Source organism: Symphalangus syndactylus, chromosome 6, assembly GCF_028878055.3.
Source record: "Symphalangus syndactylus isolate Jambi chromosome 6, NHGRI_mSymSyn1-v2.1_pri, whole genome shotgun sequence".
Classification (NCBI taxonomy): domain Eukaryota; kingdom Metazoa; phylum Chordata; class Mammalia; order Primates; family Hylobatidae; genus Symphalangus; species Symphalangus syndactylus.
The window spans coordinates 92,006,970-92,024,645 of record NC_072428.2 but is presented as its reverse complement, the minus strand read 5'-3'; the positions used below and the strand labels follow the sequence as shown (position 1 = coordinate 92,024,645).

The 17,676-nt window shown below is 35.4% G+C and overlaps 1 protein-coding gene across 14 annotated transcripts in view; it reads left to right on the top strand.

Moving 5' to 3' along the window:
- The window catches only part of PHTF2 (putative homeodomain transcription factor 2), a 153,603-nt gene that overhangs the window by 132,803 nt on the left and 3,124 nt on the right, over positions 1–17,676 (top strand). For 7 of the 14 annotated variants that reach the window (XM_063641541.1, XM_055283437.2, XM_063641546.1 and 4 more), the window contains 7 exons: positions 1,024–1,152; positions 3,293–3,565; positions 3,792–3,923; positions 5,971–6,057; positions 12,959–13,114; positions 15,219–15,314; positions 17,370–17,495. In XM_063641541.1, coding sequence (XP_063497611.1) covers positions 1,024–1,152; positions 3,293–3,565; positions 3,792–3,923; positions 5,971–6,057; positions 12,959–13,114; positions 15,219–15,314; positions 17,370–17,495 — 999 coding nt within the window. The remainder of the gene's footprint in view (positions 1–1,023; positions 1,153–3,292; positions 3,566–3,791; positions 3,924–5,970; positions 6,058–12,958; positions 13,115–15,218; positions 15,315–17,369; positions 17,496–17,676) is intronic. The other 7 variants (XM_063641543.1, XM_063641542.1, XM_055283439.2 and 4 more) reach the window with 3 other exon arrangements.

Here is a 17,676-nt window from a genome sequence, read left to right as displayed (position 1 = left end):
ATGAGTCCTTAAAAATATGCTAGAAATACTGCAATATAAACAAGCAAACTGATCTCTATCTAGGTTTAATCTTTTAGTGTTACTTCTCCTCTTGAAGTCTGATTATATAAAGGTTTAGTGTTTCGTTAATTTTGTTGCCATCATTAACTCAACTGTTGTGTTTTGGGGGCTGGGCTCAGTGGTTCACACCTGTAATCCCAGCACTTTGGGAGGTAGAGGCTGGTGGATCACCTGAGGTCAGGAGTTAGAGACCAGCCTGGCCAACATGGTGAAACCCCGTCTCTACTAAAAATAAAAGAATTAGCCAGGTGTGGTGGCACACGCCTGTAGTTCGAGCTACTCAGGAGGCTGAGTGCTTCAGTTTTATAATATTTGCTCTATCTGGAAAAAAAAAAAAAGTTAAATGGGTCCTTTGGAGAAATGCTGGAGTAAAATATCAGAAAAGTAACTAAATCAGATATTAAACATTAAGTCCGTAAGGAAGAGTCTTTTTTGGGATAAGACTGTAGCACTATATAGTCTTTCAAAGAGATTCAAATCTCGGCTGTCATATTCTTTTTTAATGAATGATCATAAGTTGGACAATGATTACTATGAACAAGTTGATATCCATTTGTCTTTTAGTATTAGTATATTGCAGCTGTGTAGACTGATTGACAACTAAGTACTTTTGCTGACATGTTTTAGTATATTTTTGAACATAGGTTGACTAATACTTGTTACAGAAAGTTCTCAACTTGTACAGTTTCATAACCATGTAACTTCTTATGATATCTGTTCAGTGTATATGCTAACTAATTTTAAGATAGAATTTTAGTGTCAGAGTTGTGTGTATAAATATATTAGCTGTGTACAGATCTATATATTCCATTTATAAAACATGATAAATGTAGTCACCAATTTTCATTTTTAGTGTCATTAAAATTGTATGTGTATATAGAGATATATATACAACTGTATCTACACACATTTTATTTATTAAATGTGATCAATATATTTACTAATTTTTTTTTTTTTTTATAGAGTCATTTGCCCTGGCTCCATAGTTCCCACCCAGGATTAGAAAAAATAAGTGCTATAGTATGGGAAGGTAATGATTGTAAGAAAGCAGACATGTCTGTACTTGAAATCAGTGGAATGATAATGAACAGAGTGAGTTTTTAAATTTTATTCTTGTAGTTCAAGGGTAAGACTTAGTGATTACCTATATATAAGATAATTACTGGAATGTTATATTAGTAACCTTCTGACCTCATTTCTTCACCCTGAAAAAAAAATTATATGTGTGTATTTGTTTCTGTCTGTAATTTAAACAGTGATTTGTCACCAGACCACTCTCATCTTCTAGTGTTTTCACTTATCTGACCAAGAATAGATGATACGATCTTTAATTTTTTTCTTTTATGTTATTCTTTCTTTTGAAATTCAGGAGCTTGTAGATGTATACAGGTGTTAATAAAGACTTTTCTTTGGACTAGAGATTGTTGTTAAAAAAGCTTTAAAAATAAAAAAATAATTAAGAAGACTTATTTTTCTGTATCGTTCTTACCGGTTCATTTGTTTAATAGGACTTAAAACATGAAAAAATCAAACTAGTAAATTTGCGTTCATACTTGCTTGCCTACTTAAATATATAGAAGTAATGCAGATGGTGGTAAAAGTCTTGAGTAGTTCAAAGAAGTCTAATTCAAATACTGTGGATTTAAATTTTATTTTCTATTATTTCTTTTTTCAGGTAATTACTGATTTTTTAAAATGTGTTGATTGGCTGGGCGCGGTGGCTCACGCCTGTAATCCCAGCACTTTGGGAGGCCGAGGTGGGCGGATCACGAGGTCGGGAGATCGAGACCATCCTGGCTAACATGGTGAAACCCCGTCTCTACTAAAAATACAAAAAATTAGCCGGGCATGGTGGCGGGTGCCTGTAGTCCCAGCTACTTGGGAGGCTGAGGCAGGAGAATGGCGTGAACCCGGGAGGCAGAGCTTGCAGTGAGCCAAGATCACACCACTGCACTCCAGCCTGGGCGACAGAGCGAGACTCCGTCTCAAAAAAAAATAAATAAATAAAAATAAAATGTGTTGATTTCTCTGGACTTGTATTTAACTTGCAATTTCTAAATTTATTTGGTGCATTATTATGCTTGAACTCTTCTCCACACTTTATGTAAGACAGGAATTAAAATAACTGGGTCTAGAAATTGATAATACTCCCTATTACGTATCTCAGTGTGAGTAATCAAAAGCAGTTGACCGGGAAGTCTCTGGAATCTTGGATCTAGTTTGTGCTCTGTAACTTTAGAATTGGCAGATCACTTAACTTACAATAGTCTCATTTATCTAATGTATAATATAAAAAGTTGGCTACATGATAGTTTAGATCTCTTTTAGTTCTGCCAGTCTAGCATATTGGAAGCTTTTATATTGTTCCATTATCTAATTTCCTTTTTAAAAATAATTCCCTCACCTTTTTCCCTTTCTGTTTAATTTATTCTTCCTTCTATCATTTCTCTTCTAAAATGCTTTTAGAGTTTAAGGAGACACTTATTTATATATTGGACTATTCAAAGAGAAACATAAGTGGCTGGGCATGTTGGCTTATGCCTGTAATCTCAACACTTTGGGAGCTAGAGGAGGGATGATCGCTTGAGCCCAGGAGTTAAAGACCAGCCTGAGCAACATAGTGAAACCCTGTCTCTACAACTCTACAAAACCCAAAAAATTAGCTGGGGGCGGTGGTGTATACCTGTAGTCCCAGCTACTAGGACTATGCTGAGTTGGGAGGGATCACTTGAGCCCATGATCGCGCCACTGCACTCCAGCCTGGGCAATAGAGTGAGACCCTGTCTCAAAAAAAAAAAAAAAAAAAAAAAAAAAGGAAAAAGAAAACAAAACCCCAAGGTACAAATGTATGAAATAAGTGTAATGCTGAGTTTTTTCTTTAATGAACTGAATTTCAGTGGATATGAGATCTCATTCTCTTTAATATTGCAGTATTTGTGAATATTTCTAACTGGAAATAATGATATACATAAATTTTTTTCAAGATCTGGATGACAGTCCTTTTGCCATCTACTTAGTGAATTAGAGATCTGATAATGAATTGTTTTTAAGATCTGAAGAATTAATGACATTTTATGTGTAGTAGGCTCTCAAACTTGAATGGGATTCAAATTACTCAGAATGAGTATATTTTAACAAATGATTTCATATTGCTATAAATAATTCTACTGTAGATAACATTTATAGTATAATTTTATTTTTCTTTTCTCTCTCTTCCCTTGGCTCCCTTAAGGTGAACAGCCATATACCAGGAATAGGATACCAGATTTTTGGAAATGCAATCTCTCTCATACTGGGTTTAACTCCATTTGTTTTCCGACTCTCTCAAGCTACAGACTTGGAACAACTCACAGCACATTCTGCTTCAGAACTTTATGTGATTGCATTTGGTTCTAATGAAGATGTCATAGTTCTTTCTATGGTTATAATAAGTTTTGTGGTTCGCGTGTCTCTTGTGTGGATTTTCTTTTTTTTGCTCTGTGTAGCAGAAAGAACTTATAAACAGGTGAGTATAATGTAGACTTCTGAATAAGAATATTTTATCGTTTTCATAATATTAAAAGTATTCCTGAAGTACTTTATTATTTGATTATATCATTTTTACCTAATTATTTTTTATTTTGCTTTTATAGTACCTAACCAAATAAAATCTTAACAATTCATATTTTGTTGATTTTTGTTTTTATGTGGTAATCTACTTGAAAATTAACCCTCATCTTAATCTTTTTTAGCGATTACTTTTTGCAAAACTCTTTGGACATTTAACATCTGCAAGGAGGGCTCGAAAATCTGAGGTTCCTCATTTCCGGTTGAAGAAAGTACAGAATATAAAAATGTGGCTATCTCTCCGTTCCTATCTTAAGGTAGAATGGGAGTGATAAAAGTAGCTTTAACATGCTGGCCCTTTCTGATAGTTCCAGTTTCTTTATCAATATATATTTGTCTCTAGATGTGTAGTAACCAGCTTTTACTCATTTAAAAGCTAGATTAGGGATTTTGTTTCTACTAGCCTGGTTGTCACAAGCCAGCAGAGGGAGCCCACTACTTAAAAAAGAATTAAAAAAAAAAAATAACCAATGAGTTTCCTCACAGAAGTGACCTATTACCATTTTAAAATATTAGTTTGCAATTCAGTGTCATTCTTTTCATGTCATTATTTTCCTTTAATCTTTTAAGTAATTTTCCTAATTATGGAAGTATGATATAAAAACTCTGGAGGGAAGAAGGAAACATCTAAATTGTTTTAGGAAAATGCTTTTTTTTCTGAGGATTACTTCTTGTTACTGCATTAAGTAGCAGTAGTATGTCATTATATGTGGAGTAATCATGCAAGTTCCAATGATATTTATTCACAGCACTGTCTATATCATAGTAAAGTTGACCTGAAGACCAATCATCCTCTGACATATCTAGATCTTTAATGCTTTATATTTTGAAATAATAATGAAAGAAGTAAAAAAAAAAAAAGTTTGCCCTATTTATCTACTCATATTTTAAAAATTCATTGTTCTGTTTATTAATTTAACTTGTTAAATTTAGCTCACTTAGTGTCACTGCTGCAAATTAGCATGGATATTTTTTTCCTATTGACATATCTGTTGTATGGAGGGATGAATCTGATCGCTTGAATTCGTCCAAAATTTCCTGCATTGTCAACCCTTAGCAGGTGTTACATTCTTTTGTACATTGATTGTTTTATTCAGTAAACACTTATTTATGTTAACCATGTGCCATTCATTGTTGATGAGATGAAAGCCCCTACTCTCATACCTAAGCTTATACTTCAGTGAGGGAAACATGTAAGCCCAGACCTAGGAATTATCCTTGTTTAATCTCTAGTATTCAATTTATCACCAATTCCTATCTTTTCTGCTCCCAAAATATATCTTGAATCCATTTGCTTCTCATTGTTCCATTTCTGCCACCCTCATTGAAACCATCAATCATCTTCTGCCTCGTGCTACTTCAGTTACCTCTTGCCTGGCATTCCAGCATTCACATTTCTTCCTTTCATTCCTTTCTTCAGTCTGCCACCAGTGATCTTTTAAAAATATATATTTGGCCCTATATTCTTAAAACTTTTTGGAAGTTCTCCATTTCTCTTAAGATAAAGCACAAAATCTTAACAAGGTTTATAATGCCCTTTATGACCTAAGTTCTCCCTTATTCACCTGTCTTTTGTTTCATTTTGAAACACTCTCCTTCCTAGTCCACTACATTCCAGCCATTTTAGACTGCTTCGGTTCTTTACATGAGCTGTGATCTGTCCTGCTTTATGTTCTTGCACATGCCCTTCCTTCTACCTAGAACGCTGCTGTGTGCCATCATGCCCCTGCGCCTCCCCCTTAGTTTGGTGTAAATATCACTTCGGTAGGGAGATCTTCCCAGGCCCACACTCCTAACCCTCAAATCTAAATGAAGTCTCCCTGCCAAGTATCTCAAAGCATCCTATGTCTTTCCCTTTTAGCACTCATCACAATTTATCACATATATCTGTGATTATGAACTTGATGTCTCACTTCCCTCCTAGTTTCTGTGAAGGTAGAGGGACCATGTGTTGTTCTCTGTTGTATTTGTAGCACCCAGCACAGTATCTAGTGCTAAGCAGGTGCTTAAGAAATATTTGTTGAATAAATGACTTGTGTTTGACAAAATGAAGTATTTGAAAGTTATACCAATAATTTTATGCTATATAGATATAGATACCCTTTTAACTCTGTTGCAAATCCTCAGGAAATCATAACACTATCATTAAAATTTGCCTAACAAATTAGGTATATTCAACATTGTGGGCTATGATCAACTCATGGTGATGAGTCAACACCTTTATTGAAACCATGGAAATTATCTGCTAATTAGTAAATATATTTTAAAATGTTTCCTTTTCTCCCTTCCACCCACACCCTGCAGCGTCGAGGTCCTCAGCGATCAGTTGATGTAATAGTTTCATCTGCTTTCTTATTGACTATCTCAGTTGTATTTATCTGTTGTGCCCAGGTGAGTTAACTCGCTCCATGTAGAAATTAACCAGATATATAAATACTAACTTTCAGATTAATAAATAATCAAATAATAATATAAGTAAGCCTAGTTAGAAAGTAAGTTTTGAGGTTATCTTTTTGCAGTTTTTTTGGTAGAATAAATAAGTGCATCTTATCTCTGTGCCATGAACAGTGAGCATGTATGCTCAAATGTCTGTTGAATGAACACAGATTAATTTTTGCCTAGAATCCTTCTCATCTTTACTTCCCAAAAGAAACATGAGTTATGAAATTGTCCCATGAATGTCCAATTTATTCATGTTTACGATTCTTTTATTTCTTTCTTTTTTTTTTTTGAGATGGAGTCTCACCCTGTCGCCCAGGCTGGAGTGCAGTGGCATGATCTTGGCTCACTGCAACCTCCGCCTCCCGGGTTCACACCATTCTCCTGCCTCAGCCTCCCGAGTAGCTGGGACTACAGGTGCCCACCATCACGCCCGGCTAATTTATTTTTTGTATTTTTTTAGTAGAGACAGGGTTTTACCATGTTAGCCAGGATGGTCTCGATCTCCTGACCTCATGATCTGCCCGCCTCGGCCTCCCAAAGTGCTGGGATTACAGGTGTGAGCCACAGCGCCCGGCCTATTCTTTTATTTTTTATATCTGAATTGTTACTGTGACTTAACTGCTGCATACTCTGAAAAAGAATTTTTAGTGACCCAGATTAGTTAGGGAGTCCAAAGTATCTCAGGATATGCACTGCTATAATGCAGGGGAACATGTTCTCAGGGTCTCCTGAGGGTTGTGTCATGGGCCATGTAATATTAAAAAATAAGTTTAAGAGTATTAAAATTTTAAAAACAAAAATAATAAAATATATGCAAACTTCCATTCCAAGTAGTATGATGTACTGGATTATCTGAAAATTCTTCTACTTTAAAACATCAAACAGGCCGGGCACAGTGGCTCACACCTGTAATCCCAGCACTTTGGGAGGCCAAGGAGTGCGGATCACCTGAGGTCAGGAGTTCGAGACCAGCCCGACCAACATGGTGAAACCTCGTCTCTATTAAAAATACAAAAATTAGCTGAGCATGGTGGTAGGCGCCTGTAATCCCAGCTATTCAGGAGGCTGAGGCATGAGAATTGCTTGAACCCGGAAAGCCGAGATTGCATCACTGCACTCCAGCCTGGGGGATACAGCAAGACTCTGTCTCCAAAAACAAACAAATAAAAAAAAAAAAACATCAAACAATGCTGGGGGGAACCCTCAGCTTTTGAATGTACATATTGTGTACATATCTGAGTTCGTAAGATAATAAAGAGCCAAAAATGAAGACAAAACTGAAAACCAGAGTATTTAAGAATAAGCATTAATGCTATGGCAGCATGAGAATAACAGTGAGGTACATTGCCAGTATTAGTATTGTATCCCAGAGACTTGAAATTTTATGCCCACGTAGGACAGGAGATGAGGCCTTGACCTGTATACCTCCCTACTCATACCATGAAGTCAAACCCTCAAAGATCTACAGCCTCAGTAAAAAGCTGGATAAGAAAAACAGTCTGCTCACCAGCACTGGAAGACAAGAAGGAAGCTTATCTGACTCTGGATGACAAGGACGGGGGAAAAGTCTCTTCTAAGAATATGTAATTATAACTCTGCCCTTACTACAGGTTTAGGGTTCAGATTGACATTATACATCTTGTCCTGTAACCCTCATGTCAAAAAGTTAATATAAAAAGTGGTCCTAGGCCCCTGGATACCTGACAGAAGCAAAACCAAGGCTGTCTGGGGGCATGCGACTTCAGCCTAGACCTCACGGGAACCACAGATAAAGCTCCTTCCGGTATCAAAACATAGGAAGAAACAGTCTAACATGAAGGAGTCAACAGATAAACCAATAGCAGGATTAGATCTCCAGCTATTTCAGCTTGATCAGGTGGAAACTAAGTTTATTTACAGTGATGAAAGACATAGATAACACTGTGAAAAAAGAACAGATAAGTTTGAAAAAGAACTTCAGAGAAATGAAAAATACAGTTATTGACTTTTGACTTGTTTTTTGCTTTTCACTGCTGGAACAAAGTCACTGACTTTTAAAACACAATGAACAGAATAAATAGCAAATTAAAGACAGCTAAAGACATAATGAACTGGGAAGATGAAAGAAATGACTAAAATACAGGGCAGAGATAAAGAGACAGAAAATGCAAAAATGGATATTTAGACATTGTGGGAGATCCAACGTACGTCTAATAAGAATTCCAGGAGGAGGCTGGGTGTGGTGGCCCACGCATGTAATCCCAGCATTTTGGGAGGCCGAGGTAGGCAGAGCACTTGAGGTCAGGAGTTCGCGACCAGCCTGGCCAATATGGTGAAACCTCTCTCTACTGAAAATACAAAATTAACCGGGCATGGTGGCTCGCGCCTGTAATCGCAGCTGCTCGGGAGGCTGAGGCAGGAGAATCGCTTGAACCTGGGAGACAGAAGTTGCAGTGAGCCGAGGTCGCGCCACTGTACTTCAGCCTGGGCAACAGAACGAGACTGTCTCCAAAAAGAAAAAGAATTCCAGGAAGAAAGAATGCTGAAAAACAACATTTGGAGAGATAATGGCTAAGAATTTTTCTGAATTAATGACTTTTTTTTCAGGTACAAGGATGTTTATAAAACTTTCCCATATATTAGGCAATAAAGTAAAAACTAATACCAAATGTCTGATACTATACAGACCACAATATTTAGCTGTCGTATAGTCAAAGTAGAAAAGAATGATAGCAACAAAAAAACATATATTTGGAGATTTAAAACCATACAAATAATACATTCTTTAAAAGAGAGCACACTATTAAACTGTAAACAGTTTAATACTGGCACAATTGAGAATTTTTTTTAAGATACTAGTATGAAGTGCTTTATGTCATTAAAGTTGAAGGCATAAGTGGACAATTTTATAGAAATGCATAATCTATTAAAACGGACTCAAAAAGTAATTGAAAACCTGAAGAGAGCTGTAACTGTAAGTAGTTTAAAATTTCAGTAGTTTAAAATATGCCACCTAGAAAAATCCTCCATACTCGTATGGTTTTACAGATGAATTTTGTCAAATATTTAAATAGATAATCCTAAACTTACACAAAAGATCTAGTCAATAGGAAAAGGGGATATTCTTCAACTCATTTTATGAGGCTAATATAACCTTGATGCCAGTACCATAGAGCTAGTATGAGAATGGGAAACTGAGCTGGTTTCATTTATTAGATACAAAATTCCTCAACAAAATACTAAGAAGATGAAGCCAGAAAGTGAATTACAGTAAATAGGCCAGGACTAAGACAGTTTGTCCCTGGATCGCAGATTTCAACTTTAGAAAATCCATTAATGCAATTTAAGCTGATTAAAGGCAGAAAACATGCAATCATATCAATAGATGCAGAAAACAATTTGTAAGTTTTCAGTGGACATTCATGATCCAAGGACTAGGAAGTATTGTCCTTAATCCGATAAAGTATATCTTTCAAAATTTGGAGCAAGCATTATACATAATGGTATCACCTTAAGAGTTATTTACTTTAAAATTGGGAATAAGACAGTTACCTGCTTTACCACTTCTAGTCAGCATTTGATGGAGGGTATTAATCAGCAAAGATGGGGGGAAAAAAGTGGTCTAAAGTTTGGGGGAAAAAAATCTTAAACTATATGATTGTTTATATAGAATATCCAAGCGACTTTACAGACACATTATTTAAAATATATTTGTTATATGAAGATTAACAAAAATAGATAAAACAACATTTTAAAAATTAATTTTGTTTCTATAAACCAGAGATCAGCAAACTTCCTCTGCAAAGGGCCAGATAAATATTTTAGACTTTTGCCTGACACATACAATCTCTGAAATATATTCTTTTTCTTCTAATTCCTCTTTCTCTTCTTCCTTTGAAATAATATAAAAATTACTTTTAGCTATGGGGCGAGACAGACAGAGGCCTAAAGCTAGATTTGGCCAGTGGACATAATTTGTTGACATCTGCTATATACAGAAATAGATCATTGAAAACTGTAAATACTGGCCAGGCACAGTGACTCATGGTTATAATCTTAGTACTTTGGAAGGCCAAAGTGGATGGATCCCTTGAGCCCAGGAGTTCAAGACCAGCCTGGGCAACATAGTGAGACCTGGTCTCTACAAGAAAAAAAAAAAAAAAAAGCCAGACATGGTGACACACACCTGTGATCCCAGCTACTTGGGAAGCTGAGGTGAGAAGATCACCTGAGCCTTGGGAGATCAAGGCTGCAGTGAGCCATGATTGTGCCACTGCACTCCAGCCTGGAGTAACAGAATGAGACCCTGTCTTTAAAAACAAAACAACAACAAAAAAACGCATATGTTATTTTCAATAGCAACAACAACAAAAAAAGATTCACAAGAATAATTCTAACAAAAGATATGTAGGACCTTATGGAGAAATAGGATAAAACTTTATTGAAAATTATAAAAGAAGGTACACAATGAGGCTGAGCGCGGTGGTTCATGCCTATAATCCCAGCCCTTTGGGAGGCCTAAGTGGGCGGATAACCTGAGGTCAGGAGTTCAAGACCAGCCTGGCCACCATGGCAAAACCCTATCTCTACTGAAAAATTCAAAAATTAGCCCATCGTGGTGGTTCATGCCTGTAATCCCAGCTACTCGGGAGGCTGAAGCAGGAGAACCACTTGAACTCGGGAGGCGGAGGTTGCAGTGAGCCGAGATAACGCCACTGCACTCCAGCCTGGGTGACAGAGTGAGACTCAGTTCAAAAAAAAATTTAAAAAACAAGGTATACAATGTTAGTCACAATGTTAATAGGTGGGAAGGCTCAATTTCAATTTCATATTGATTCTCCTGGGGGAATTGTTGGAATCCCATGTAATTAAACAGAATGCTTTGTTTATTTTAAAAAATAAGTAACACATCAAGCTCCCTAAAACTCATCTGGAAGCACAGAAAGACAAGAGTAGTCCAGATAATTTTGAAGAACAAGTTGCTGTACCAGAAATATGAAGATTTGTTTTCTTTTTTCTTTCTTTTTTTTTTTTTTTTTGAGACAGAATCTCGCTCTGTCGGCCAGGCTGGAGTGCAGTGGCACGATCTCAGCTCACTGTAGCCTCTGCCTCCCTGGCTCAAGCAATTCTCCTGCCTCAGCCTCCTGAGTAGCTGGGATTACAGGAGTGTGCCACCACACCTGGCTAATTTTTGTATTTTTAGTAGAGACGGGGTTTCACCATGTTGGCCAGGCTGGTCTTGAACTCCTGGCCTCAGGTAACGCACCCACCTTGGCCTCCCAAAATGCTGGGGTTACAGGCGTGAGCCACCGTGCCTGGCCTAATTTTTCTTTTCGTTTTTCTTTTTTTAATTTCTCTTCAGACCTTCAGATGAGAGACTTATTTTAAAATTACAGAAAGACTTTATGATTTTTGCCCAGGTATAGAATGACCAATGGGATGAAATAGAGTTGTACATAGCCATATATATGTAGAAACCTAATATATGATCAGATGGCATTATACATCAATGTAGGAAGGCTTTACAAAATGGAAATATGAAGTAAAAATGGAGCAAAATCAAATGACGTCATGCTATACATAAAAATAAATTCTAGGTGGATTAAAGATCTAAATGTGAAAAACAAAATTTTTAATATGATCACAAATGAAAATTAAAATTTCATGTCCTGCAAAGACACCATAAACAACAAACCAGAGTCTGGGAAAGATAGTGGCAAAATGACTTAAATAGGATTGTTAGTCACATTATAGAAATAACTTCTACAAATCAATAGGAAAAACGAACAATATACTAGGGAAAAAGTGGATGTAGAATATAAAAAGATAACTCACAGGAGGAAATTCAATTACCAATAAGCATATGAAACATACTGATCCTCCCTAAATATCAGGAAAAGTAAAATTAAGGCAATGAGAGAACACTTCACACCCATTAGATTAGCAGATATTAGGAAGTTAGATAATAACAAGTATGAATGAAAATGATGGCAAAGGGAACTCTGATACACTGCTGAGGTATATATTGGTGCAACTATTTCAGAGACAAACTTACAATATCTAATAAAGTTGAAGATATAATATCCAAAAACCCAGTGATTTGACTCCCAGATATTAACTTCTAGAGAAAGTCTTTCTTGTGCATACAAGGAAACACATACAAGAATGTGTATTGCAGCATTGCTTGTAATAATGGAAATTGGCAACAAAATATTAATGATAGGGTTGACCAATAAGTTGTGGTTGATTGTTTTACTGGCCAATAAATTGTGGCTGATTTTTTTACTTTAACATAGGAGTTAGAATGAACAAATTTAGAGCTAAATCTATCATCATGAATCAACCTTGAAAACAAAATTCAGTGGAATAAAAAGAAATTAAAGAATGATGTAGATAATGTAACATTTATGTAAATTTTTTTTCTTTTTTTTTCCAACTCCCAAGTGCTTGGAAAATAAATTTTAAAATATACAAAAAATTACATAGTTTAAGGATGTATATGTAGCTAAACTATAAAAACCATTATGGAAAAGATAAACATAAAATTCATTACTTCTGGGGTGGGAAGGGGAAGAAAAATGAGAAGGCAAAGTTTAAAGTGATTTCAACTGAATCTGTAACATTATTATTTTTTAATCTGAAAGAGATGTTGCAAAATATTAAGATTTGACAAAACTGGGTAGAGGCCCCATGGATATTAATTACATTATACTCTATACTTTTGATAGCTTAAAATATTCCATAATGTAGAATGTTTCTAAAATGTAATACTAAATTTATGAACAATCTATGAAGTAAAATGTTTATTTCTTTTGAAAAGAAATTGTTTGAATCACATTGCTGCTTTATGTTACCTTTTTCATACTTTTAGCTACTTCATGTACACGAGATCTTCCTTGATTGTCACTACAATTGGGAATTGGTAATCTGGTGCATCTCGTTAACACTTTTTCTCCTAAGATTTGTTACCCTTGGATCAGAAACAAGTAAAAAATATAGCAATACCTCAATATTACTTACTGAACAGGTGAGTGTGCCTGCTTATTATGCTATAAATTAATGTCTATAAGTTAAAATGTTTTCATTTCCTTTATGTTTTTCAAGAATGTGTTTTATTTGATTAAGGTCATTTGTGCTTTAAAGCAAAATGTAAAATTTAATAGGACACAAGCCTTTCTTCAGTGTTCCTGCCTTGATTCATATTTCAAATCCAATCTACTTTTTTAATGTCCCATTTTTATTTGACAAGAAGGAAGTACCATTTGTTAAATTAATGTATTTTAAACTATGAATGGGACATGTTTGCTTTGCAGTGTAGCAGAGCCGCATTTGAGTAAGTATACATTTTTACTCAGTAGAATAAAGTATAATTGGTTGATTTTATTTTGTATGAATTTGTTAAATATTTTCCCCTTGCCATTTTATAGGAATTTTGTAAAGAAACTTATTCCCATGAATATTTTAGTTAGGGATAGTTTGATTTTAAAGAATCAATAAACCTGTCAAAGTAGCTCAAACAAGAGAGTAACCCACAAAGATAAAGATCCCTAAGAAAGTATACTTGAGCCTGCCAGGTGCGGTGGCTCACACCTGTAATCTCAGCACTTTGGGAGGCTAAGGCAGGTGGATTACCTGATGTCAGGAGTTCAAGACCAGCCTGGCCAACAAGGTGAAACCCCACCCCTACAAAAAATACAAAAATTAGCCAGGTATGGTGGTATGCGCCTGTAATCCCAGCTACTTGTTAGGCTGAGGCAGAAGAATCGTTTGAACCCCAGAGGCCGCAGTGAGCTGAGATTGTGCCACTGCACTCCAGCCTGGGCAACAGAGTGAGACGCCAACTCAAAAAAAAAGTATACTTGAGCCTTATGGAATTGGACAAAATCAACCACTTCCTCCAACTTGCTCTGAGGCTAATGGTTTCTCATTTTTGCCTTTCTAATCACCTTTCTTCCAGTGGCCTTTCTGTAGACTTGTTACCCTATGATTTTGGTTTACACACGGTTTTGGTTTGGCTTAGCATGAGTTCTGGCTTAGACTTTTACTAACTTTTCAGTCATGTTCCTGCAATATCTGATAGATATATCATGTTAGTCTCACCAGTCAGTATATTGACTAGCTTTGGTTTGGGTGTACACTCCAGCGTAATCAGCGATGGCTGCCAGATTGGGGGTAAAGGTGAGATCAAATGGGATAAGCACAGTTGCCTAGGCTTGCTTCTTCCACTGGCTTGGGGTTAGAGCATTTTTCAAAGAAAGGAACTGCGGACACCCGAAAATTGTCTATTATAGAGTGGATAATAAAAATACACAAATATTTTTGAGTGATTTTCAAATAAATCATAAAACAACAAAGCATTGTGACTGCCTATAATCCCAACACTTTGGGAGGCTGAGATGAGAGGATCACTTGAATCCAGGAGTTCAGTAACAGCCTGGGCAACATAGCAAGACCCCATCTCTAGTGAAAAAGAAAATAAGAAAAGTAATAAACTATTGATTTAGTTTATTCTAATTTTATTTATTTTTTAGGTTGATTTGGCTCTGATACTAAAGTGTCTCACCTTTTAAATAATGCCATCCAGTCTTTTTTATTTTGGCTTTTGATTACATTTGAAAAGTGTTTGAGAAACAGTTATTTCCCTATTATAAAATAAGTATAGGAAATTTGGAATATATAGTATAAAGACTATTAAAATCACCTATAATCTCAGTAACCAGATACTTGAGTGAATATCTTTCAAGTCCTTTAAAAATGTGTATTTATTGGCCGGGTGCGGTGGCTCAAGCCTGTAATCCCAGCACTTTGGGAGGCCAAGGTGGGCGGATCACGAGGTCAGGAGATCGAGACCATCCAGGCTAACACGGTGAAACCCCGTCTCTACTAAAAAAAAAAAAAAATACAAAAAATTAGCCGGGCGTGTTGGTGGGCGCCTGTAGTCCCAGCTACTCGGGAGGCTGAGGCAGGAGAATGGCGTGAACCCGGGAGGTGGAGCTTGCAGTGAGCCGAGATCGCGCCACTGCACTCCACCCTGGGGGACAGAGCAAGACTCCGTCTCAAAAAAAAAAAAAAAAAAAAAAAAAAATGTGTATTTATTATAATTTGAAGCATTTCTATTCTTTTTATAAAAGATAAACCTCTACTTGAAAATGGAGAAAAAACCTAACAAAAAGGAGGAACTGACACTAGTGAATAATGTTTTAAAACTGGCTACTAAACTGCTAAAGGTAAAAATAGAATTGAAAATGGTTATAATGTCAAATATGCTGTTCTGACGTAATTTTATTTTTTTGTTTATAGATATTACTTTGTATGTGGTTTTCATGATTATCCAAGTTGTTTCCAAATTATACTTGTGCACATACATACAATTTATATTTTACTTCTCATTGCAAAAGTGCTCGAACTAATCCAAATAATTTCTTTGGAAATTGTATATTAATACTTAATATTATGTCTGGAGTATTGTAGAGGTTGGCATCTTTGGAAATATATGCCTCCTACACCTTAAAATAGATATCAAAAAAGAAAATTTGTTGTTAACTTGGGAAGTTTTTTATTTTGTATTTCTCAGAGAAATCTTCTGGTTGGCCTGAGTTAGCTTAGAAAGTAATAATACATAATTATCATAATAAATATATGTCATAAATAAACATTTAATTTTTGATAACAAAAAGGAATACAATTTTGATGTATTTTATCTCATAATAACTCTTTGGGGGTAATTTAATAAAACATTTTTTATCACTGCTTACAATATTCATGATGTTTTTAGTTCTTAAAAGGAAAATATTTTTTAAAATTTCAACTTCTATAACCAATTGAATATAATTGTTAGAGTTATTTATATGTTTTCAGAGAATGGTATGAAATTAGTTGTGTTTCAGTGTTACAGTTAATTCTTCAGTCAACTAAACAGTGTGAATTGAGTATAGACTGTGCACCACATAGTATTGAAGGGTTCAGAAGAAGTGGGTGGGGGTATAATAAAAAGCAATTACAGATTGCTTTCTTTTTCAAATCTCTTTAATTATCCTGAGGAAGATGATGACATTTAAATAACAAGCAAGATAATAGAGGCAAACTCCATTTTTGACCAAAATGCTCAATTGGAAAAAATATCTTGAATTAATAGTTTTGTGTTTGCTTGACACATGTATATTGGGTATCTTCAAAGTGTAGGCACTGTGTAGGAAGGGGCTACAAAGATGAGACTTAATGAGTAGCCACAATCTCAAAGTATAAAAATGACTAGAATAACAAAGCATAATAGTATGAGTCTTTTTTATCATACATAGTCTCCTAGTCAGAAATCTGGAACTTAACATAGATCGTACCTTCTTTCTCTCTCTCTTTACAGCCAAGAAGTTCTCAAGTCCACTGATTCAGTCTTTAAATATCTTCCAATTCATCCTCTTCTCTATTAGTACTGCCCTATGTGAGATCCTTGTCTCTCACTTAAGCTTTTGATACACTGAACTCCTTACAGATGTTCTTGCTTCTGGTCTCATTGCTCCCTAGTCTTTCTTCTACATTGCTGGCCCAATGATCTTTCTTCCTGTACTTGGGCCCTAACAGTGCTGAGCAACCTGTAGCAATTCAGATGTGTCATGTTCTTATGTGTCTTTTAGAATATTTACTCCCTACCATCCACAAAGTTTCAGGAGCACCTTCCTCTATGGCCTCATTATTTGCTTTTTATATGTACCTTTGAAATGGGACTATCATATTTTAATTATTTGTTGCATGTCTACTAAACTGTAAGGTCCTTCAGCTCAGGGACTGAATCTTAACTTCCCAGAGCCTAGCACAGGGCTTGGCATATAATAGAACTTTAAATGTTTGAATTAACCAATTAATTAATACATGTATTTGAAAATGAATTGACTCAAAGAGGAGTTTTTACATGTTATAATCTTATCAGAAAATTTGGCCAATTTCTAATTGTTCTACCAAAAGGTATTGTTCTCTTTCAGTTTCTAGTCTAGTTCTTATATTAAAAAATGTTCTCTAGCCTCTTTATAATAGCTTAAGGGATAGAAATTGGAGTTACACATTTAGTCACAGAGTTCTTTTAAAGGAAGTTCTTTTTTCCTTTAAAATCATTAAAACTTATTAAAATTTACTTGTTTCAAGTTTAACCAAGTTTATCCTTTCTAAAAGCATCCATAATTGGTAACTTTTTTGAAAGTGTTTTTTAAAAATTCTCATTGTATATTGTTCTGAATTAGCTTAGTAATTCTTTTTGAATCTGGAGCTGACTTTTTTTTATCTTCTGCTAGGAATTGGACAGTCCTTTTAGATTATATGGGCTTACAATGAATCCGCTGCTTTATAACATCACCCAGGTTGTTATCCTGTCAGCTGTTTCTGGTGTTATCAGTGACTTGCTTGGATTTAATTTAAAGGTAAGAGGTTGCAAGTACTTTTTATTTCTTAGTTTCCTGTTGCATTTTTGTCACGCCCATTTTACCCTCACATGCCCAGTAATGCAGTCATTTTGGTAAGATTAGTGAACATTTCGCATTTAATTTCAAAGAATTATATATATTTATGTTTTATAATACTGCAGGAATTTCTAACTTGGAA